A 22972-nucleotide genomic window follows, 5' to 3' on the forward strand; every position below is an offset into this window, starting at 1 on the left:
TTTATAGCCAGCCACAAGATCTCCCCTTAGCCGTCTCTTGTGAAGGCTGAAGAGATTCAGCTCTCTCAACCTTCCCCCATAGGGTCTATCACGAAGGCCACTAATCATGCGAGTGGCCCTCCTCTGGACCCTCTCGAGATTCCCTGCGTCCCTCTTGAAGTGTGGCGCCCAAAACTGGACACAGCACTCCAACTGCGGCCTGACCAATGCTGCATAGACGGGGAGCATCACCTCCTTTGTTCTATTAGTCATGCACCTGCTAATGCACGACAAGGTGCAATTGGCCTTGTTGATGGCCTCGTTACACTGCCGGCTCATGTTCATCTTGGAGTCAATTATGACTCCAAGATCCCTCTCTGCCTCCGAGCTGCTGAGAAGGACACTCCCTAACCTATAGGTGTGCTGGGGATTCCTTCTTCCCAGGTGGAGTACCTTACATTTGTCTTTATTAAATTGCATCCTATTTCTCTCTGACCATTGATCCGACCTGTCCAGATCAGCCTGAATCTGCTCCCTGCCCTCCGGTGTACTAACTTTGCCCCATAACTTGGTATCATCAGTGAACTTGGAGAGGGTGCTCTCCACGCCCTCATCCAAATAGCTGATGAAGATATTAAATAATATCAGTCCGAGGACCGAACCCTGTGGGACCCCACTGCCCACCTCCCTCCAGGCTGAGAAGGAACCATTCACCACCAGAAGGAACATTTGTTCAATGTCTTTATTAACAATCTGGAAGATGGAATGCTGTGCACTTTCAGCAAGTTTACAAATGACACCAAGCTGGGGGGGAGTAGTAAATACACTGGAGGGTAGGGCTAGGATTCAAGGACACCTCAACAAACTAGAAGATTGGACCAAAATAAATCTCATGAGGTTCACTAAGGATGAGTGCAAAGTTCTGCAGCGGTACAGGCTGGGGACTAGCTGGCTAAACAGCAGCTCTGCAGAAAAGGACCTGGGGGTTACAGTGGACAAGAAGCTGAATATGAGCCAACAGTGTGCCCTTGTTGCCAAGAAGGCTAATGGCATATTGGGCTGCATTAGTAGAAGTGTGACCAGAAGATCAAGGGAAGTGATTATTCCCCATGTTGGGGATTGGTAAGGTCATATCTGGAGTACTTTGTCCAGTTTTGGGCCCCCCACTACAGAAAAAATGTGGACAAGTTGGAGAGAGTCCAGTGGAGGGCAACAAAAATGATTAGGGGGCTGAGGCACATGACTTGTGAGGAAAGGCTGAAGCAACTGGGCTTATTTAATCTATAGAAGAGGATACCGAGGGTTGATCTAATAGCAGCCTTCAACTACCTGAGGGGTGGTTACAGAGAGGATGGAGACAGAATGGCCTGGAGGGCTAAATCTCACCTGCAGGCTGTGTTTTGCCCACCCCTGGTCTGTCTGGCCTGCAGGGTCCCTCCATAAAACAATTATTACCGGACAATGAAAGCTGGCAGGAGGCAGGCTTCAGAGTTCATACACCATTGGCCTGGGCAGACTCCGTGCCTTCACCTCCATAGGTCTTCTGGCACTCCAGCTGGAGTCCCATGTGGAGGCACCGAGTATAAAGGTACATGACTGGACAGCTAGTGAATGGGAAGAGAACTCCTGCCTGCAGGAGGTGTGGGCCCCCCTGCCACATGCCCCTCCACCCCCCCACACACAGCCCATGCCCCTGGTGGCAGCAGCAGCAGCTGGTGGAAGGCCCTCAGGGGGGCTCATGGTCCACAGCAGGAAGACTCCCTCTATGATGTATGGCTCTGCCCAAATCCTGGGAGCTGCATGTGATGGTGCAGAGCCCACCCAGCCCAGCCCGTGGCCATGTGTCTTCAAGACAAACCTGGCTGGCTCTGTGTCATCACATGGTGCTCCCGACATTGCAAGCAGCAGTTGTGTGCCATCAGACTGGGCTGGGCTGGGCAAGCTCTGTGCCTCCATATACAGTGCCCCACTGGAGTGCTGGAAACCCTATGTGCTGGCACAGAGCTAGCCCAGCCCAGGCTTATGGCACGTGGCTCCTGCCTGCAGTGCTGAGAGCCCCACATGCTGGCATAGAGCCAGCTTGATCCAGGTCCAAGGTGTGTGCCAGCTGGCCGGGCCAGCTGGGCTCCATGCTGCTATGTGAAGCTCCAGGAACTCAGCTGTAGCCACGTGCCACTGTGGGGCTCTGCCCACCACTGCCAGCAGCAGGGGCTATTCACTGGTGGGGGGGCATGTGGCAGGAGGGCCCCCACCCATCCCTGCAAACCCACCCATACTCACCCTCACAAAGCCCATACACAGCCACACACACTCCCACACCCCCTACTTCCCCCACAGACTCCCTATACCCTGTACAAGCCCCCCACACCCTTTCACAACCCTCCACACACAACCCCACACCTCGCACATACACACACACACACCACCACCCCATCCACACATAATATATAGGAGTAAGACTTTATTTTGAGCTATTATGCAATTATCTCTATATACCCTGTGCAAATGCATGTAAATTAGGACACAAATATTTTCTGAAATAAAATTAAAATGTTATAGTAGTTGTTTGATTTTTAGTATTTGGGTTTTTTTCTGGTTCCAAAATAGCAAACCCCACCTCCCAAAAGGAATATTTCTGGTGGCAAGGTGGGGGGCTTCTGGTGGGAAAGGTCAGGGCTTAGGGGTGGGACTTTCAGTCCCAAGATGGTGAATAGGGGGCAAACCATCTGTCAAGGGGCAGGGCTACCCTTGAGGACCTTGACAACTCACCAAAAATCAGTAAGCAGCCCTCCAGCCAAAATAATTACCTACCCCTGAGCTGGACCAGTCTTTTTCAATCTTTTTTCATTTATGGACCTCTAAAAATGTCAAATGAAGGTGTGGGTCCCTTCAAATTGTAAGTGTGGGTATTCACATACTTTTAATTGAGCATAGTCATATTTTGCAACCCCCTTAGACAGTCTGCAGATCCCCCAGGGGGTCCATGGACCACAGCTTGAAAGCACTGAGCTAGACTGTTCTCAATGGTGGCAGATGACAGAACAAGGAGTAATGGTCTGAAGTTGCAGCAAGGGAAGCTTAGGTTAGATATTAGGAAACACACTCTCACCAGGAGGGTAGTAAAACACTGGAATAGTTTACCCAGAGAGGTGGTGGAATCTCCATCCTTGGAGGTTTTTAAGATCTGGCTAGACAAAGCCTTGGCTGGGATGATCTAGTTGGGGCTGGTTCTGCTTTGAGCAAGGGGTTGGATTAGATGACCTTCTGAGGTGCCTCCCAACCCACATTTTCTGATTCTATGAACTAACAGCAGCTCTCATGGCTCTAATCCAGCAAAGAACACCCCATGCAGCATGCACCTGCATGGAAGCTTACTGTATGGAGAAGGGTCCATCAGTGTCCTTAAACACCTTTGCTTTTAGATGCCCAGACAAAGAGCTGTGTGTCAAAAACCCAATCGCTTGGGCTTGGATTTAGCAGAGGCAGGCAGGTGAGTCTTGCTCTCCCTGCAGTTACTAATTTTGCATACACTCTTTTCAAAACTCTTTCAACTAGAAGTGAAAATAAAGGAATAAACTTAATGACCTTTTCTATTTTGCATTACGTTACTTCCAAGTCACCTATGTAAAAAGAATCTGATGACATCAACTATCCAACTGCCTATCTTGGACATTTTAGTATAGAATGTGATGGAGTCTTGCTGTCCCTGCAGTTACTAATTTTGCATACACTCTTTTCAAAACTCTTTCAACTAGAAGTGAAAATAAAGGAATAAACTTAATGACCTTTTCTATTTTGCATTACGTTACTTCCAAGTCACCTATGTAAAAAGAATCTGATGACATCAACTATCCAACTGCCTATCTTGGACATTTTAGTATAGAATGTGATGTGAAATGAACAACTCAGGTAGCTCCAAGAGGTAAGGAGGCCAAGGAAGTGATCCCAATCAGCACAATAAACATAGCACATCAGCTGCCTAAACAATGCAGAGAGTTGGAAACAGGGCATTGAAAGGGAATGGCCTTCTTTTCCCTCCCACTTTCTCCACACAGCTAATGCTTATAATTAAAGTCACATTTTGGTAAAACTGCAACTATGATTACTTTTATCATGCTTCAAGTGATGCATGGACCTATTTGAAACTGTCTTGGTACTAGGAACAGGTGACAGGAAGGGAACCACATAGGTCATCAGGCACATATTTAAAATTGTGGTGTTCAGGTGTTCATCCACATAGGTAACAGCAGCTGAGTAGCAGTATCCCTGGTTTGCAGATGGGGCTTAGACAGGTTAGAAATTGGCTTGCTGATACTGTATGACTGGTCCCTATTTTTGCCATTAATTCTGCCCTCTTCTTCATATTTTGGGATGGAGAGGCCTCTTTCTCCAGATCCAGGCTGCATGGGCCTAGCATTAACACGGCCCATCCTCCTCCCTTTGCATCTCGAGAGAGTCCAGAGGGGAGCCACCCATATGAACAAAGGCCAAGAGAGCAAGCCTTATAGAGAGAGGCTGAGGGACATGGGACTCTTCAGCCTGGTGAAGAGAAGGCTCAGGGTCCTATCAGTGTATAAGGGGGGTGCATCAAGATCTGGGAGAATAGTTGTTCAACAGGGCTCTCCAAGGGATAACTAGGTCTAACAGCCACAAACTTCTAGAAGGCCAATTCAGACTCGATATAAGGACAAACTTCTTTACAATCCAAGTGTTCAAGGTCTGAAACAGACTCCCCGCAGAGGTGGTGCAAGCACCTACTCTGGACTCATTCAAAAGGCATTTGGATGTTTATCTTGCTGGGATCATCTGATCCCTGAAGACTTCCTGCCTGTGGCAGGTGGGCTGGATTCGATCATCTCATGAGGTTTCTTCCAGCCTCTAATGCCTATGAAATCTACAGCCACTTTGTACTTTCTAGGGTATCTTTAATCATCCTTCACCCATTGAAGACTTTTCTCATGGTATTTTCCACAGTGGACCCTCACGTTCCGCTTTGGTGCAGTATTACCAAACAAAGGTGGAAGAACCAATATAGAACTTCCCCCCCCTCCCACCCCCCACGTGCGATTTCTCTGCATCTGCACAAACCCAACAGATGGGCATGGGGAAATGTCTGAGGGGCCACCACATGCATGATCTGAGTTGAGAAAGCCCATTGTCCAGCTTCCTTTCCTCATGAACTAGCTGAAGCCCCTGTTCTGTCCAAACAAACACATGTGACTAGTCCCAGGATTGGGGCTTAATTGTAGCCTGAGCTGGTTCACTGCCCTCCATTCCCTAATAGTTCAAATGAGGCACCAAGCCAAGTCACCAACTTAGTAGGCAGGACAGAATTGCATCCCCACCCTGCAGTGTCTGCACCCTGGCAGCAGAAGTAGTCCCATGACATGGCTCATGGCAGCAGCAGCCAGATACAGACCCCATGGTACTGCTGTAGGGGCAACAGTTAGGAGTGGGCAGACTGTTGTTGAACAGAGATGTAATGAAGCACAATTTTGGATATGCTTACTGTCTAGCTTCCTCTTGAGAAAAGACATCGCCTCTGTATAATAGAAGTTTGATTTTATCTTACTCGGGATTTCCAAAACTCCAAGTTCCCTTTTTGGAGAGAAATAAAAAGAGCCATTCGGACTGCAATTGCTTACAGCAGCTAAGAGAAGCCAAGATGAAGAGCCTGGCTACAGTACTGGTAATAGCTCTGCTTGTCAAGAACCTGATTGTCCTGGAGGGTGAGTGACTTCTCATGTTTTTTCTTCACTTTGAAGAAAATCTTTTGAAAGCAAATCATACAACAATTTCCATTCTCCCCACCCCACCCCCAATCCAAATATAAGCCCCAGCACTCTTTGACCCATATACTATAGACCTCCCCACACTGTTTCAGCCCAAATTCTTCAAGCTGCCCAGGGCAGACCAGTTCTTATACCCATGGAGGGTTCTATCTATGTTCCAGCTTATGGATGGCATCAAAGCAGTGCCTGGATATAATGTTGGTCTATGTTTGCAGGATTAAAGTCTTTATTTATTACATTATACTTCTACAGTTTGTTGTGTTAATGTACTCTGCAAAACAGTAAATGTTATGTGTGTTCACATGCTAAAGTACATGATGGTCCAACCATTTACAATACTTCTCATTTTAATATTTTTTCCTTACCAGGTATGACATGGACTTCCTTTGAAACATTAAATGCCAATGAGCCATATGACACTGAATTGTTTTAATGACCTGACTTTAAATATTAGCTGCCTTGAAATTATAATCCAAACAGTATTCAAAAATGATTAAAATTCTAAAAACTTTGTAGTTCTTCATGTGGGGAGCCAGAATTGATATTTAATTCTCAGCCCCCTCATCATAATTTTCTTCTTTCATTAGGTAGCTCTAGTCAAGGAATGACTATTGGACTATTTTGGCTTAGCTATACTGACCTGTCTTTTTCTCTGTACTGGATAAAACAGTATCAAACTTGTTTGCCTAAACCCTTATAAAATTTCCATCAATTCTGATTGAATTTGTCTCTTGTTAAAAAGAGTTGTATGAATTACTTTGAACAAGAAATTTAAAAGGCTAAGTCTTTACTCAGGTGAAGAAAATCTGGAAGATCATTATATAGGTCAAGAGGAAAGGTAATATATTTTATTGGACTAACCATGTAGCTGGGAGAGATGTTAGCCAAGGAGTGCTCTTCAAATCTAGGAAACTGATGTCAAACCTTCGCCTCCATTTTTATTGTCTACTGCAGAATAAAAGTGTGCATTGTCATTACATCACCATGCTAATACTTGTCTTCCATGTTTGGTTGTTTGCCAAACAACACTAAACACAGAGTTAAAGATTGATCCTTACTACTGTCAAAGTCAACTGGAGTTAATAAAGAAAATTTAAGTCTTTAGTAACACTAGGAACACTAGGAAAAGTTACTCTGTTGAAAGCTTGATAGTGTAGATAGCCTTTTTGGTTCCTGGCAGATGTTTTGTTAAAGGCCACACTTTCAATTTAAGGCACAAATGGAACCAGCCACATAGTAAACATATTTTGTGTAATAGCTTTGTGACTTATTCTCTGTTATACTGCACCATTAATTCAATGTGTGACTGGGTTACTTCTTAACTAATTAACTATTAAATATCTGGTTAAACATCTACCAGGGGTCTTATACGCTTAAAGCAAAATTGAGGCACCAGCAATATTGGCTCTGATCCTGCAAAAGTGAATTCCCTGTCTTTTTCTCTGCACGGCAAATAGTCCTATTAAGGTCAAAGGCACTAGCCACTCTCCATAAAGTTAAATGTGCTCATAGGTCCTTTAACTTTACGGAGAAGTGTGGAATCAGATTCCTTCTTCTTTCTTGGGGTTACCTTTTATGCTCTGTGATTACTATACTAAGGGCATGTCTACACATGCTTTTATGTGTGCTAAACTTAATGCGCAGTAAGGCGATTTAGGCACGCGTCTACATGTGCATGCACTAAGGTGCATTAGTCCCAAGTCAGTCCACACACCACATTAAAGTTAGTCCCAGGTCAGTTGACTTACACAGCATTAATGCTCCTTAGCACGTCTACACATGCGTTAAGACACATTAAGGGCATGCATGTGTAGACCCATGCCCTTAATACACTTCAAAAGAGGCTTACACTTATTTTTCATGGTAAGACTAAGGTGTTTACATACGTTAGCCAATAAATTAAAACTTTTATTATTGAAAATATGATAAGCTTAACCAAGATGTTATAACCTTCCATTTAGTAACCTGTCTCTAGTGGGTTATGGAATAGAGAAAATCCCACACAATTTACTGATTCGTTTTGATGCACTGGCTGGGGGAGTAGTTAGCTGATTGCACGATTTCACAATGATTACACACTTAATTTATACAACACAATTTTATTTTAAAACTCTTTGCTACGTATATAACACTGCTTAGCTTTAAGAAACACCACAAACATTAAAAACACAATAATTACATATATCAGAAACAATGCTCCAAATGCACTTCCTTCCCAAACAATGCTATAAGAATTAGTGTTACAAAAACAACTACAATTACAACTAAAAGTTAAATTTGAATCAATACTGTTATTTTTCATAATATACTTACAATCCTAGAATTCCGAGAAGCCAAATACCAAAATATGGTTTCATTCCTCAGTAGTACGATTCAATGGGTTGGCCTCAGTAGTACGGTTCAATAGGCTGGCCTCAGCAATACGATTCAATGAGCTGGGCTCACCAGTGATAGGACTATGTCCCCTTCCTTCAGTCCCTTTCGGGCGCTCCGCGGCTTCAGCGTGAACTAAGAGATTCGTGTTCACGGAGAGGCTTGATTAGGCGATCAATCTAATCTGAACTTACACTTGCGATTCTTCCTTCGTTGTTCTGCAAGTGAAGTCACCTCCAAATTGGGACAGTAAGTTACAGGTTTTTATTGAGTGAGCTGCCGTCATCGGGCTCCTCCTACTCAATTCATTATAACTCCCAAATTTGGGCTCGGATCTTACTCAACAGAAATTACCTTTGTTGAGCATTTTAAAATTATTCTTGGGGAGACTTCCATATCACTGTAAATACTCTTTTCTTTTTACCAGTCTGGTTAAAAGGCCCCAGGCTTTGATTTCTCGGAATTTAGGACATTTACTTTCTTTGTAAAAAACTTCTAAAGGTACAATTTAGATTAAGGTTTTAGGCGAAGTCAGGACATTTCGCACGTAGCTCCAAAACAATGAGCTAGATAAGGAGATAGATCCTATCTTCTTCCTGAAACTGGCTAATGGGCAACCTTTACAAACATTCAAACTATTTCATTCAATATGACATAACCCTTTAAATAATTTAACACAGGAGATGTCTAATATAGCAGAAAGAAATATTATACAAGGAATTCAACTCAGAAGAACTGAAGTTAAAAAATGGAGCCAGTTTGTAGGAAAGAATTTTAAAAGTATCTAAGGGATTTAGGAACTGCTGATTAACAATGTCAAAAGTACCCAAGCCCTGCTTTCAAATGCCCTTAAGCACTTCAGAGACTAATTCACATGGATTTAGGCTCTGCATTTGCATGGCCAACCCCAATTTTAACTCCCTTCCAAGCCTGTTTTCTCTGTCCCTAGATCTTCCTTTTGTTATTTACAGGAACATCATATCTGGAGTGAAGGTAACCTTCACAGTTTCTTCTGCTTTTTAAAGTATCTGCCTTCCAGTCCTTTAAGTTACACCCTGCAGGTGGTTTTCTGCACCCCCATGGAGAATGCAAGATCAAAGTGTTGACTAGCTTACATTTAAGCTGACTAGGTAAAAGTCCTAGTCATATGACTGATAGCACCTGGGTCAGCTACTGCGCCTCTTTGGAATACCATGTGTCCACCCAGCCCTGCATAAAATTATTTTCATTACTTACTTTGATAACTGCTTTTCTCGTCTTCAACCTTCTCCCCCCCACCCCCCTCTCAATTTTAGTGGTGGAAAACGGTGGGTTTTACTATGGTGCGTTTGGAGGGCTTGGTTTTCCTTTTTTTTTTTTTTAATAGGAGAGGAGTTCACACAGACAAAGTGAATGTTTTGTTCAATGCTTTTGGACACAGGTCTGCCTTTGGAAAGCCTTCTCACTTACCACAGATGCAAGTGCCTCAAAGAGACCTCAAATATCATCAGACTTACAAGCATTCTTTCCATCAATGTGATGCCTCCAGGGATTCATTGCAGAAAGAAGGAGATAATGTAAGTGGAAAGCCCAGAGACCAATTATATCAACTTCTGCAAAGAAGTTTTCTTCCCACCATTTAGTTACATGAAGAATTTGGACAATCTACTGTCTCTGTTTATGCATCCCTTGTCTTGACTAGAAGAGGAAGAACTTCCCCTTAGAGTAGTATGAACTGCTTCTCTTTGCCTTACAAGAAACCACATTTGAGAGGCAGGGTACTGTATTTTCTCACATACAACACACCCCAGAATAAAATATGCACTTTGTTTTTTGAAAGGCAGAATGGAAAAAGGGGTGTTTCCTTGTAGTAAGTAACAGAGTAGCAGCAGCTAAGGATTTTTGCCTTCTCATTATCCTGCTTCCTGTGAGGTTGTGTGCAGATTTTGCTTTAACTTTTGCTTGTAACCAGTAGACAACTTTTTTGTTTGTTTGGGTTTTGTTCTGTTTTGTTTTTGGGGGGGAGGAGTGTGTGGTATGTGAGAAAATATGATAATATCTGTTATTGGACTAACTTGTCTTTGACCCTCTCTTGGCTACATCTAGATTAAGAAACGGTGTATTAAAATATGTTAGGCCTTATCTATCAGGGGATGATCCAAGGCTAGCCACACAACTCTCTTGCCTCAGCTAAAATTGCCAGATTCTGTAATCCTGGGCTGTAATGGATCCATATTCTTGGTGGATTCAGCACACAGGGAAATGAGTAACGGACAGCTGCCCTGTGGCTGACATCTACACTGGCTTAACTGGATTAAAGACTAATTCAGTTAAAACCAAACCTAACTTACCAGTGTAGCCCTGAGTATATTTGCAGAGCTGTACCCTTGAGCTAATTAATGGTAACTCACGTTGAAAGCCAGGTAATTCAATGCCCTGTATGCCTTTGCCCACAATTTGGCTATGCCTTTGCTGAAAGTTACTGGGTCCCCCCTGCTGCTGCTATGGCAGGGGTTTCAAATCCTCCCATAAGCTAGGCACTCCATGGAAATCTCTCTCAAGAACCCATAGAAGAAACATCTGTCTTGGGAAAGGCACAGAAGCCTGTCAGCTCCAGATTCAGACTGCCTTCTCACTTCAAAGCCTGCAGGTTGGCAGCAGGACTGAAAGCAGGACCTGGGCTCTCATTTCTTCTCCCCTCCCCAACTAGCCTGGGTTAAGAGCACCACCTACCACAAATGAAAGGGTTGTGTGTGTTGATGGGAGGGAGGTTAGAGGCAACACCTGAATCAGAGAGAGTTAACCCTGAAATGAAGACAGCTTTTGGTGTCAACAGCACATGACACTGAATGCTGAAATTGTGGCTGTTGCCAAGGTTGGGGGAAGCTTGCAGTTCCATACAGCCTCAAGCCTGGAGCCAAAAAGGGCATTGGAGGACTGCTCTTCTGGCTCAGTGACTTTCCTAGAAACAATATTATGCAATACTAAAAGGATCCCCTTATATTTCAGACTCACATTGAAGGGGGACAAGAAAGTCTGTGTGAATCCTAGTGCCCCATGGATCCAGGCATTGTTGCAACACCTGACCCAAAGGTACTGTATATCCAGCTGAGTCAGTTACTTTTGGTAAGGGAAGGGCACAGTCAGAAAGAACCATAGGAATATGTATTGCGTTTGTGCTGGTGATCAACAAAAGTAGAGCTAACTGAGAGACAGGAAGGGGTCTTTCATTTGCAATTTTAAAATTCTGAGAGAGCAGGAAAGTTTATTTTATGAAAGCTGCTTTCCCCCCGTTGTTGCTCAGTGTTTAGAGAATCTAGCGATGCATCATATTTTGGCACCTAAGATTCCATGTACAATGTTAAGCCACTCTTCACTTCCCCTGCAGAACTGCCTGCATGGTGCTACTGAGCATCATTAAACAAACACCTGGAGTGCAGTTGCAGCCTAGTGAAGACATCTTGCTGTGGCTCCAAAGGTGGAAGCCACATTTATGCTGAAGGTTGCCTCCCATCCACCCAGTCCTAGACTGGTTCTTGGTCACTGGAGCTGGGGAGTTGGAGGTGGTCAGAAGCAACACAAGCCATATTACTCTGCTGCATGCTGTTGGCCATAGCAGCTGGTGTGCTTTTATTATGCCAGTCTGAAGAGCTGTTTGCCATGGGTTGACCTTTGACACTTTTTTGACCATTCAACACACTAGAGCAGATTTTCATTCAGACACACTCTGAAGTGCTGTTTCTAGTTCCCAGCAAATGACTTTTGTATTTGTATAATTTAAAACAAAGAGTTTAAGGGATATTCTAAAATAATTTCTCTTTTTCTTAACACAGGAAAGCCCTCCAAAACAGTTCAAAACAAGTCATGTATGCATTCTGACCAGGAAAGCCGATACAGAAGAAGCACTCTTGCTAAAAGGGACTGATAAGCCTCCTTTGGAGAGTAACATTTAAAACAGGGGTGGGCAATTATTTTGGGCAGAGGGCTGCTTACTGAGTTTCGGCAAGCCATCGAGGGCCACATGACACGCAGCCAGGGGCAGATTAATATTATTTTTTTAAATTTTTAGGGGCCCCACAGGCCAGGTAGAATGGCTTAGGGGGGCCGCATCTGGCCCCCGGGCTGCATTTTGCCCACCCCTGATTTAAAAGGGTTCCCAGCTATTTCTGCTTCATCATTATGCTATTGTTTAACTTGAGTAAGCATGTTTAAAGGCTGGAGTTTGAAACTCTGTAGTTATTAGTTGTTGCCCTTTTTGACATCAGAGGAAGGAGCAGGGGCTGACACCTCTTACTGCAGCAACAACAATGGGGAGTTCTGTCTTGTGAATGCTAATTAGTCCTTTTGGAATAAGGATTGTGAAGAGCTTATCTTTCACATGTCACAAGGAGGAATCTCCCTATTCCTGCATGCATTAATTAGGAGATATTCCATGGTACCTTACAAGATAGGGTAGAGCTCATCTTCCTCATGTCTGCATGATTGGATCACTCTCCCTTTCTACTGTTCATACTCTTTAAAGCTCTATGTCACTGTGCTTGTCTCTACACCCACCCTTCAACTCTACCCAACATTTCCATCTGCTTGTAAGCATCTTAAACCCTTGCTTGCATTCCTTCTTCCACATAGCTCCCTATACATGGTCTGCCTTCACCATGTCCAGCTGCAAGATCTTAGGCTTGCTATTTTACATCCTTCTTAAAGAATGACTTCTGCTATGCTGCTGGTAATAGAGAAGAGCTCCTTTCTGGTCTGTCTGAAGGCATGCTATAAGCTGTGTGTGAGAGGGATGTGGGCATTAGCCTGAGGCACTGTCAATGCTACTGTATGCAAATAGCATGGTGACATGTCTTACTGAAGCAATCATTCGAGTGTGAGGCTGTGTCTACATTACAGGGCTGCTGCCGTTTTAATTACAGAGGCCACATTAAAGTGGTCAGGCCCCTAGGTGCAGATGCAGCTCTGCCCACAAAAGGAGTTTCTCTCTGCTCAGAATGACAGAAGCTTGGCTGAAAGAAACCTCCTTCTGCTGTCAGAACCTGATCCACATGGGGGTGAGAGGGTTGCCTGCATGATTATGCTGAAAACAGGATGTGATCTTTCCACACCCCCAACCCAGTTGACGTGAATCTGCTGGAAGACCTTTGCAATGTAGGCAAAGGCTTAGGGAGTTAAAGATATCTATGAGAGAGCCCATTTTCAGGCCACATGATTTATCCAGATAACACAAACCCCCACACACAGACACATCTGCAATCTACTGGGTGATCAATAGATTAATTGTCTAAATCACTGGACAAAGCAGGGATAAAAAGAGAGGAATCCAGAACTAATTACCCTCAGGGATCCTTATCTAAAGTCCAGGAATTTTTCTCAATTGTGGAATTAGAAAGGAAAAACATGTTACTTTAGACCAAAGAGACTTCAGTCTTCCTATTCTTCAGACCACCTCACAAGACATAGTCTTTTATGGACCAATGGTTTTGCCCGTCTTCTCACTGTTCACACAGATATGCAAAGCTTGGTTCAAGTAATGCCATTTGGTGCACAATCAGGTAGGAATCCACCAAGTATGAACATCCACACCTGTCAGCCCCTGTTATTAAGGAGTAGTTGTTTGACTTTGTGCTACTTCTTGCCCTGGCTCATACATGCCAGATGAAAGTGAGAGGCTCTAGCAGAAGACAGAATTATTTCTGGAACAACTCACTGCTTTGCACTACAGAAAGTTAGTTCTGTCCTTTTTCTGTTTTTTCTTTTGCTCTTATTTTACAGCAGTATCTTCAAACTCCAGCCAGTACCAGGGCCCATTGGCACTAAGTGTGGTACAAAGATCATTTTGAGCTCTGTGCTATCTAAATAGATGAGACAAAGGATGTTAAGCAGGTAAGGGAAGATGCACTGCAGGTCAGTGCTAGAACGGTTCTAGAGTGGTTCTAGAAACAGGTGTCCTGACCCTGAATCCAGCCCTAAGCAAGAACAAATCCAATTGAATGCATCTGTTGTGCTACCTAAGCCTGAATAAACAGAAACCTGCTTAGGACTTTGTACCACTGTAGAGCTGGATTTGCTAAAATTTAGTTCACAAAGCATTGTATTGTTATGATTATGCTGTCATTAATGCAAAGATAAAGACTGGCTTCTTGTTTCCAGCAAGAGAGTCACCATTGCTGTCCTGTATTCTGATTGTGTACATTACTCAATAAAGTGATTGATATGCTTCACAGTACCAGATTTTAGAGTGGTTTCCATTAGGAACTTAAATGAAATCTTTGTCTTCCTCAGAAAAAGGGGGATTTGTGATAAGGTAGCTTGCCCTCCTGTATAAGCCAGGGGACTTCTCTGTAGTGATTCCTATTTGAACTAGAGTGCATGCTTTAGCAAAAGCTTCTGGTCTTAATTTGAAAGCTTCCAATTACGAAAACCAACTGGAACCTTTCATGAGTTATCCTAAGCAACACCCATTTGCACCTTATTTCTAATAGGAATGTGTCTAATTTCAGCTTCCACCATCAGCTATTGTTACATCTCTGCTCCACTGAAGGATCCTCTGTTATCAAATTTATGTTCCTCATTGAGGTACGTTTAGACTACAGTGAACTCAGAGTGACAGGTCTGCCTTTTCTTATTTAAGTTACTACACTGGTGCCCTTGAATCTAAGGCAGGCTTTCCAGTTCTTTAGGCATTGCCAAGGGCACTTCTCTGAACTCTCCAATTTACTAACCCCCTCTTGAACTGTGAATGCCAGAAGTTGGCACACTATCCCAGCAGTGGTTGCACCAGAGGTAACAGAACCTCACTTCTACCTGAGAATCACCTCTTCATATATCCAAGGCCAGTTTTAGCCTTTTTGGCCACAAAATTGCACTGGGCCCTCATGTTCAGCTGGTTCTCCTGGAAAGCAGCAGCAACTTTTAACAAGTCTTGGTGGTCATGGTAGAGGGAATCTCTCATACTCTTGTAAGTATGGCCTTCATTGATTGTTCTTGTACATGACTTGACCTTCGGCCATACTGATATGCATATTGTTTGCTGTGTATTGACCCAGGGAGTGGGGGAGTTTCTAGCATATTTCTGCACTAAGGAAAAAGGAGTTAAAAACCTGTCTTGGTTCAGTGACTAAGTATCACTCACCTGTTAATTTAGTATTTGAAAGCTCAAAGCAGTGTTAATGGATGGGTTCCTCTGACCTGTGTCACTGCATTGTGGGTAATCTCAAAGAGGAGATAACCTGTAGTAAACACGAAGAGAAAAAAGTTGATTCCAAAGCCAGATAGACTCAGAACAAATACATTTGGGGTAGAGCATCTGACTATAAGAGCAGGAGAGAATGTGGTCAGGGTAGAGAGCCTGAATAAAGGTCAGGGCATTAAGTTTTTATGGTCAGAGAAGAAGCCTTCCTACATGTTTTAGTTTGATAACATTATTACTGATTTTTAATATTGATTCTCTATTAATTTGCACATATTTCCTTATTGGAGCCTCTGCTCTACTCTTTGTTCTTTATAGTTTATTGCCTCAAAATGTCTTTACATTTTAGAATATACTGGAATTACGCTGCACAAATAACTGAGAACTCTTCCATCTTAGTGCCATGTGTACCAGCTGTCTCACATAGCTCCCATATTCAGCCTGTTAACATTGCTGCTAGCCAACTTTCAAATTCCTTGAACATCAATAGCCTTCTTAGAGGAGACAGCTGTCAGATTTAACCCTTTACACTCAGTAATCCCCCATCTCTCATATATGCCAGGTATTTAGGCAACTGTATGACTCCTGTTATATGTGCATATTTCTGATGTTTCTCATTGTCCAGCCAAAATGCACTGGACAAAGAGTTCATGGGTTATTGCCAAGCAAAAGATGCTACAGGAAAACTTATGTCTGTCCTTACCAGCTTTTAGTAGTCATAGTTTTGTGTTCTTCACCTGGAGCACTTTTTTGGTTTCAACCTGCTGTGAACAATGATTAATCCTGACAACACCCATTTCAGATAGGTACAGAAGGTATTACCTGCTCTTGTGATTTCCCTAAAATTTTACTTACTAGGGTGAAATTCTGGTATTGTGAAAGTCAATGGCAAAACTCCCACTGAGCTCAATGGAGCTAAGATTTCACCCATCCATCTTTGGATATTTTAACCAAGGAAGGAAATGGAAGCAAGGCTGTAGGCAATAAAAATTGCTCTCCCTTCATCCAGGGAATAGTGCTGCATTTTGAGATTGCAGGAACAAGTGAACAAAGATAGCCAAGACCTGCTGGATTACTAATGAAACCACCACTTCCCTTCATTACCACACTCGGACAACCAACTACAGCAACATCTGCACCGGTGCTTTATACAGTCCATTTATGAGGCAGCATTAGCTCAAACAAGTCCCAACATACCCCTCATGTTTCAGTCTTCTCGAGTAATCATGGGATGGGTTAGTCAGTTCAAATGGTTCTTTTGAAAGAGAGCTTAAAGTTGTTACAGGGCTTCTCTTAACCACAGAAAAGAGGCACTTAGTTGCAGCAAGGCTGTATCTCAACTCTTGAAGGGGGAAGAAAAGTGATAAAGTATCTGCTGTTGTGTCCATGTGAAAAAGCTCACTGGCTCCATAAATAAGCTACTTAGGTGTTTTTGAAAATGTTGATTTACATGACTTTGAAATCTATCCACCTCATCCCCACTCCACCCCACCATCTCTTGTAAGAAAGAAAATCTCTTCAAGTCCTTTTTTCTTCTTCCAAAAATCCATATGAAACTTTCAGATGAGATGGAGGGGAAAAATCCTGTTGAAAATGGACTCTTAAAATATAATAGTTAATTATGGGGAGAGTTTTGTGAAGTGCTCAAGTCACTTTTGGCCCCATGAATCCTGTTTCCTAGACTCAATAAAGTGCTTCTCTTACTTTTCCTGACCTGGGCCAGGAGCTCAAAATTGACCCTTCCCAGAAAAGCAGGACTGGCATGCAGATTTCATGCCTCCTAGATCAACCCTCCATATTAGGACCTTACAAAGACTAAGAATCCTTCTCAGGGTAAATGCCCCCATCCATATCCTTCTACTCTTCTTTCCATACACCCACCCATCCATCTGTGATGTCCAGTAGGAAAGAAACAGGTCTAGAGCTTCCAAGTCCTCTGGAGATGGGCAGGTCCTGGGGTTGCTCTTTCAAGTGCTTTTTCCTTTGATGGACAAGGTATCAAGACTGGAGATCTGAGCTGGACTAGGCCCAAGAAGGGGCTTCTTGCAGACCCACACTTTGATTGGAAATCCCAGGATGTGGCTTACTTAGGCTAACCCTCATCACAGAGGGACTACGTTCTAACATTGAATGTTCAAAGGGACTCTTTACCTCACTTTTGTGTTGGGTTGATATTGCTGGCAGGAAGACACTCTGGCACAATTGAACAGAAGCTGGACTGCTGAAAGAGCTTGTCCTTTTGTCTGTCCTACCCTTATGCTGGATCCCTGTCAGTAGCCACTTCAGCAGCTGCAGTAAGAGGCAAAGGAAATGCTTCAGTCAGCCAGGGCTGTAAGCACAGGGTCCAATGGTTGCGTGGAAAACATCTGTCTCCTTATATTGTACCTCAGCCTACAATGCTTCCTAATGAAAATAGAGGTGTGGTGCAGTCAACCTTTGTGCCAGGCCCGGGAGGATTTAGCTCCCAAGCTGCAGCCACTGATAGCTTCTTAATTGTTCTCCAGTTTAGGAGATGGCACTTGCCATGGCCTCAGTGCTTGAAAGATAGGGCCTGGGTCTCTGCAGAACAGGCAAATGTTTCCATGAAGGCAGCCAATCCATATGGAGCCTAGGAAACAGTGACAGTCTTCTTTCTTCTTTACCTTCTCTGTTAAGCTGCTGTCTAGGTAGATAAACAGATGGATAAACAGAGAGACTTAGGGGTAGAGAGAAAGAACAGGAGTCCTCTTTGCCAACAAGGGAAAACCCTTAGGCATTCTTAACAAGAAGACAACTTAAAAGTTTTTAAACATAACTAATGCCTATAATTTATCAAGATGTTTGCCAGAACATGCTTTCTTTTAACCTCCTCCAGCATCTGGTAACCCACTGGGTACTTCATAGAGTGAAACCACATCAAAGGGAGACTCGAATTATTCCTCTCTCATTTCACTTCCATTAAAAGCCAGCATTTTATTCATTCCCTGGAGTGCAGGATTCGATATATTCAGTCTTGAAATTTAAATCATAAAAACCACACACACACACACACACACACTAAAGTTTAACTGAGACAGTTGAGCCTATGCATTGCAGTTTGCTCTTACCACTCTTTCTAGTCAGTGCTTTAATAGTTAACATTCATCAAACAGGCAGGATTTCCTGAAGCCTTTTTCTACACAGGGTAGGCTGCACTAAAATGCATGTTACATTTCCTGGAAGTTAAACCCCTGTGTGGATATGATGTTGAAGTGTCTAGAGTTAATGAACATGAATAGTTTAGTATGAATAGGTTAGTTCCGGGGTGTCAAAGCAATGGTGTACAGGCTAGATCCAGCCCACAGAGGTGGGTCATTAGGCTCACAGGGCTTCTCGCCATCCAGATGACCCACTGCCAAAACGGGTCTACTGGGCTTCAGGTGGTAGGTACAGTGCTGGGCGTGAAACTGGTGGGGAGGACAAAGCAGCAGCCATGGAATTTGCACCAGAGTAAGTGGTAGGGTTTGCTCCTAAGGAAGCTGCTGTCCCAGGAGGAGGCATCAGGTTAACCCAGTTGTCTCTTTTGCCACAGAACGTAGACTTTCAAATTGCCACTCAGGACATAGTTCTGTTGCGACTGCCCTGTTAAACCTGCGGATGCTGACTATGCCAACACCTTCCTTTCCCCATGGTGGCTTGCTCTGGGTGAAACTCAACCCCCAGGAGCTGGTCCCTAGAGGCATAATTGGTAAACACCACCATACCAGGGACACCAACTGACAGCTATGGAGATGACAGCAGCAGTGTTAACCCTGGACGCTGGCTCATTATGAGAAACCCTGCAGTCCATATCCAGCCCACCAACTCAAATGAGTTTGAAAACCTCTGGCTTAGTTGGTATGAATTAAATATCCCAAGTTCCTTCATATAAACTCCAGCAAGACCATTTCAGGCTGGACATGAGGAAGAATTTCTTCACTGTCCAAGCCCCCAAGGTCTGAAATAGCCAGCCACCGGAGGTGGTTCATGCACCTATATTGAACGCCTTCAAGAGAAATTTGGATGTTCATCTTGCTGGGATCCTATGACCCCAGCTGACTTCCTGCCCCTTGGGCAGGGGACTGGACTCGATCTTCCAAGGTCCCTTCCAGCCCTAATGTCTATGAAATCTATAAAGACAGTCCCTGAGATGACTCCTGGTTCAGAAATGAAGCAACATGCGCGCGCGTACAGATACACATACACACTCTCTCTCTCCAGCTACTGCATTTATAAAAGCTGTGCTATCTTGTGGCCAAATGACTAGATTGGAGGAGGGCCAGGAAAATGAAACCACTCTCTAGACTCCCTATGACAACATCCGTGGCAAATTTATTTACTGTACTCTTCAGCTCACTCAGCCAATTTAAAATAAGCAAAACACAGCCCTACATGGCTTGCAGTTTAGAGACATACACCTGAAGCCCTACCTTGCCGTGTTGGAACCCTGATTAGAATTAGGTCCTTCAAATAAATAATAAAGAACACACCTGTGCTGGTGAGAAATCCCATTTCTAGCATTTGTGAAGTCTTCAAAGTTCCTGGACCTGGGTCAGCGATTCAAGTATTTTTGCCATTGCCACACAATGTCTTTGTGAGCAATAAGCCACCTTGCCTTCTACCACTGAATCAGTTCTGCATGGATATTAGCAAAAAGATATTTTCTCCTTCTAGCTTCTAATGTAGATGCAAGTTGGAACAATGCAGTTGCCTTCCCCTATGATGAGTACCAAACCAGGACACTAACACCCTTAACTTTAATAGCAACTGAGGACACTTTGATACTTGGAAGATGAAGCTTAGCATCCTTGGAAGTAAGCAACTGTAGCATAAGTGGAGTAGTGCTTTGAAAAGTGGATTATTTGCTTATCTGGTTTATGTACATCAAGCCATCTCTTTTGGTCACCTCTTAACACTCAGTAATTAGTACACCCTAGTTTAAAGGGTAACCTTGTACAACCATGGCAGACCTAGGCTTTAACAGTTGTATAAAATAGAGGCGGAAGCCATACCAGGGTTTTTCAGAGCCCAGAATTTATCCTGTAAGATTTCATATTAAAAATGGATTAGGAAATCATGCAAATTAGTATAACTCCACCTGTTTTTGCTAAGGCCCTGATCCAACACCCACTGACAGACAGAAAGACTGCATTCAATGGGCTTCAGACCAGACTTGTCATCTGAGCTTTTACTCCCTGCCATCCAGTATGTAGCCAATAGCAGCTACTTGATCATGAACACCAAGACTTATAAACTGGCTATTCCTGTTCTGCATCAAGTCCATGTGCTGCCACCCAGCTCCTCTATGCCCAAGGCCTATTAAGAAAAGTGACTTAAGAAAAGACAGCTCACAAAAGAGTGGTTGCAAAATGGCCATTTATTGCCTACAGAGGGAAATAAAAGTACACAGGTGCAAAGAAACAAGCAGATATTTAGCCCTATACATCATGTGTGAGCAGTACCCAATCTCCAGAACGGAAAAAAATACTGTCATCTGACAATAACAGTTCAGGATTTTCAGCACCTCCCTTTTGAGCTGCCACAAGGTTAAAAAAAGCAGGACACTTAGCACAGTTAGTCTTTATTCAGTACTGTCCACACTGTCTGTAAAAAGTAAAACCTCTCCCTTTTGCACGCATGTGCTGTACAGTATATATTGCGCAAAATCTCAGCTGAGCTGTGCAATTAGGAGTTTCCACCTCATTTACTGGTAAATTGTAACAAAACAGCTGGTGATTTTTGTCTGACAGTCTCTTGCTAGAAAAGTAGAATTATGGATGACAAATTAATGGACTGGTTCAGTGGAGTCAGTGACACTACAACTACATGGCACTTTAATCAGTTAAATTTATTTTTTTTAAATGAGCATTTTTTAAATTCTGAAATTTGAAGAGAAAATCCAAATGGTTTGAGGAAGGCCAATAGTTTTAAAATTCCTTTTGTGTGGTAAGTTGAATAGGCATTTTGCTCAGACCTAAAGTAAAGATGGCTTTGCTTTCTGACAACTAGATGAAGTTACTTACTAAAATAAAAGAGGATATATATGACCTCTGAACTGTACATGAAAATATGTCTTTCAAATTTAAAAGGTTAGAGTATTTTCTTATGAAAATGTAAGAAGAAATTGGCTGGACCTACTGTCAAACAGGCCCTCCTACAGAATTCCCTCAGTTGGCACTTATTTAATATTACACAATTAAGCAGGTTATATGCAATAAAGGTCCAACTCTAACTGTGGCTCTGTGAGGACCAGAAAGAGAAAAAAGCTTTAACCTAAATCCATGACTCTCCTGCAGTAGGGCAACTATACAGAAACTCAAAAAAAAAAAAAGGGGGGGGGGTATATTTTTCCCCAAATGGCTAGTGTTTAAGAAATCTGCAGCTCAACACTGACCATAGGCCTGACCTGCTTTCTACTTTTGTCAAGGCAAAGTTGCCATAGCTTTCAGTGGAAGCAGGATTGGCACTTAATTCAAAGTTTGTGTGTGCAATACTCGAGCTGTCCAAATGCAGACCTAAGTCTAGAGTCGGAAACTTTTCCAGAGCACAGGTAGAGTTTTCATAAAATGGAAACGAGGTACTTCAGCAGATTTGTAGAGAAAGGAAGAAAGAGGAAGGGAGAGAGACAGAGAGAGTTATACTACAGTTTTCAGAAGACAGAGGCAGGGTCTCCTGTACCTAGGAGTGAGATATTGCCATTGTGAACAAAAGCAAAGCCTGAGCTTTTATCACCACTGATCCAGTCAAATGTATGGGTTTAGTGAATTACAGGCAAGTTTAGCTAACATGGTGCACACAACACTTTAATTGCTTGGAAAAACCACACTACGCATTAATTAAAAATTGAAGCCAAAGCCAAAATAAACAACAACACTTGTAAAGAGAGTCACCATGATTCTTTGATTAAGAACAAAGACAAATACAGACAAATGCAAACTTGGCAAATTGTCTATATCTTGGAAACTGTTTAACAAAAACATGAGACCAAGTACCAGAATCACTATCCTTCCCCACTACAGCAGTAAAGGATTTTGCAAGCTTAAAAAAAAGGAAAAAAACCCATGCTGTACTATTTGCAAAACAAAAAAAGACAAGAGTCATATCACTTGGCGTGTTTTGCCATCAGAATTGTTCCAATTTGAAGTACAAACATACATTCCTCAACCTCAAGCTTATTTCAGAACATACTCCAAGAATATACATCCCTAAAGTGTGCCATCCTTAGACCAAACCAATCTTAAGTGTAATTTAGGTACCATGTTTTATTATCCATTAGAGTCATATTATGCTGTAACTTGTTTTAAACAAGAGCTTATTTTAAAAGGTCGCAATTTTATTGCCATTTTTCCAGTTGCTTTCAATACCTCACCCACAGCCTCTTCAGTTTCATCACTCTCTTTTCCTTACCCTGGTTCTCTGAAACAAAATCAAGTATTATCCATCTCGGTGCCAGACGTAGGTTCAGCTTTTTTAAAATTTTTGTCCCCAATCAGTTGTAGCAGTGTCTGTATCTACATGTGCAAATCCGATTTTCATTTGTTTATAATTTGTAGAAGTTAATTCTAGGCTGACACCTGGCATAAGAAGATTTGATAAATGGGTTTTTTATTTTATTTTATTGTTTTAGTAAGAGTTTTCTCTGTACTTTTTTGAAAGAGTG

The 22972-nt window shown here is 42.9% G+C and overlaps 1 protein-coding gene across 1 annotated transcript; it reads left to right on the forward strand.

Moving 5' to 3' along the window:
• The first annotated feature begins 5391 nt into the window (after positions 1-5391).
• LOC102368953 (permeability factor 2-like) lies at positions 5392-14342 on the forward strand. Its single transcript, XM_025206575.1, has 4 exons — positions 5392-5708; positions 9565-9700; positions 11133-11216; positions 11957-14342. Exons 1-4 carry the CDS (start codon positions 5645-5647, stop codon positions 12000-12002), a joined length of 330 nt encoding a protein of 109 aa, XP_025062360.1. The 5' UTR covers positions 5392-5644; the 3' UTR covers positions 12003-14342.
• The last annotated feature ends 8630 nt before the right edge of the window (positions 14343-22972 follow it).

This window comes from Alligator sinensis, unplaced genomic scaffold (genome assembly GCF_000455745.1).
Source record: "Alligator sinensis unplaced genomic scaffold, ASM45574v1 scaffold989_2, whole genome shotgun sequence".
Classification (NCBI taxonomy): Eukaryota; Metazoa; Chordata; order Crocodylia; family Alligatoridae; genus Alligator; species Alligator sinensis.

Excerpts from the sequence above, each read along its gene's own strand:
- LOC102368953 (XM_025206575.1), top strand. The coding sequence starts at position 5,645 with ATGAAGAGCCTGGCTACAGTACTGGTAATAGCTCTGCTTGTCAAGAAC. Across the intron at positions 5,709-9,564 it reads GAACCTGATTGTCCTGGAGG|GTCTGCCTTTGGAAAGCCTT; the intron begins GTGAGTGACTTC and ends TTTTGGACACAG. Across the intron at positions 11,217-11,956 it reads TTGCAACACCTGACCCAAAG|GAAAGCCCTCCAAAACAGTT; the intron begins GTACTGTATATC and ends TTCTTAACACAG.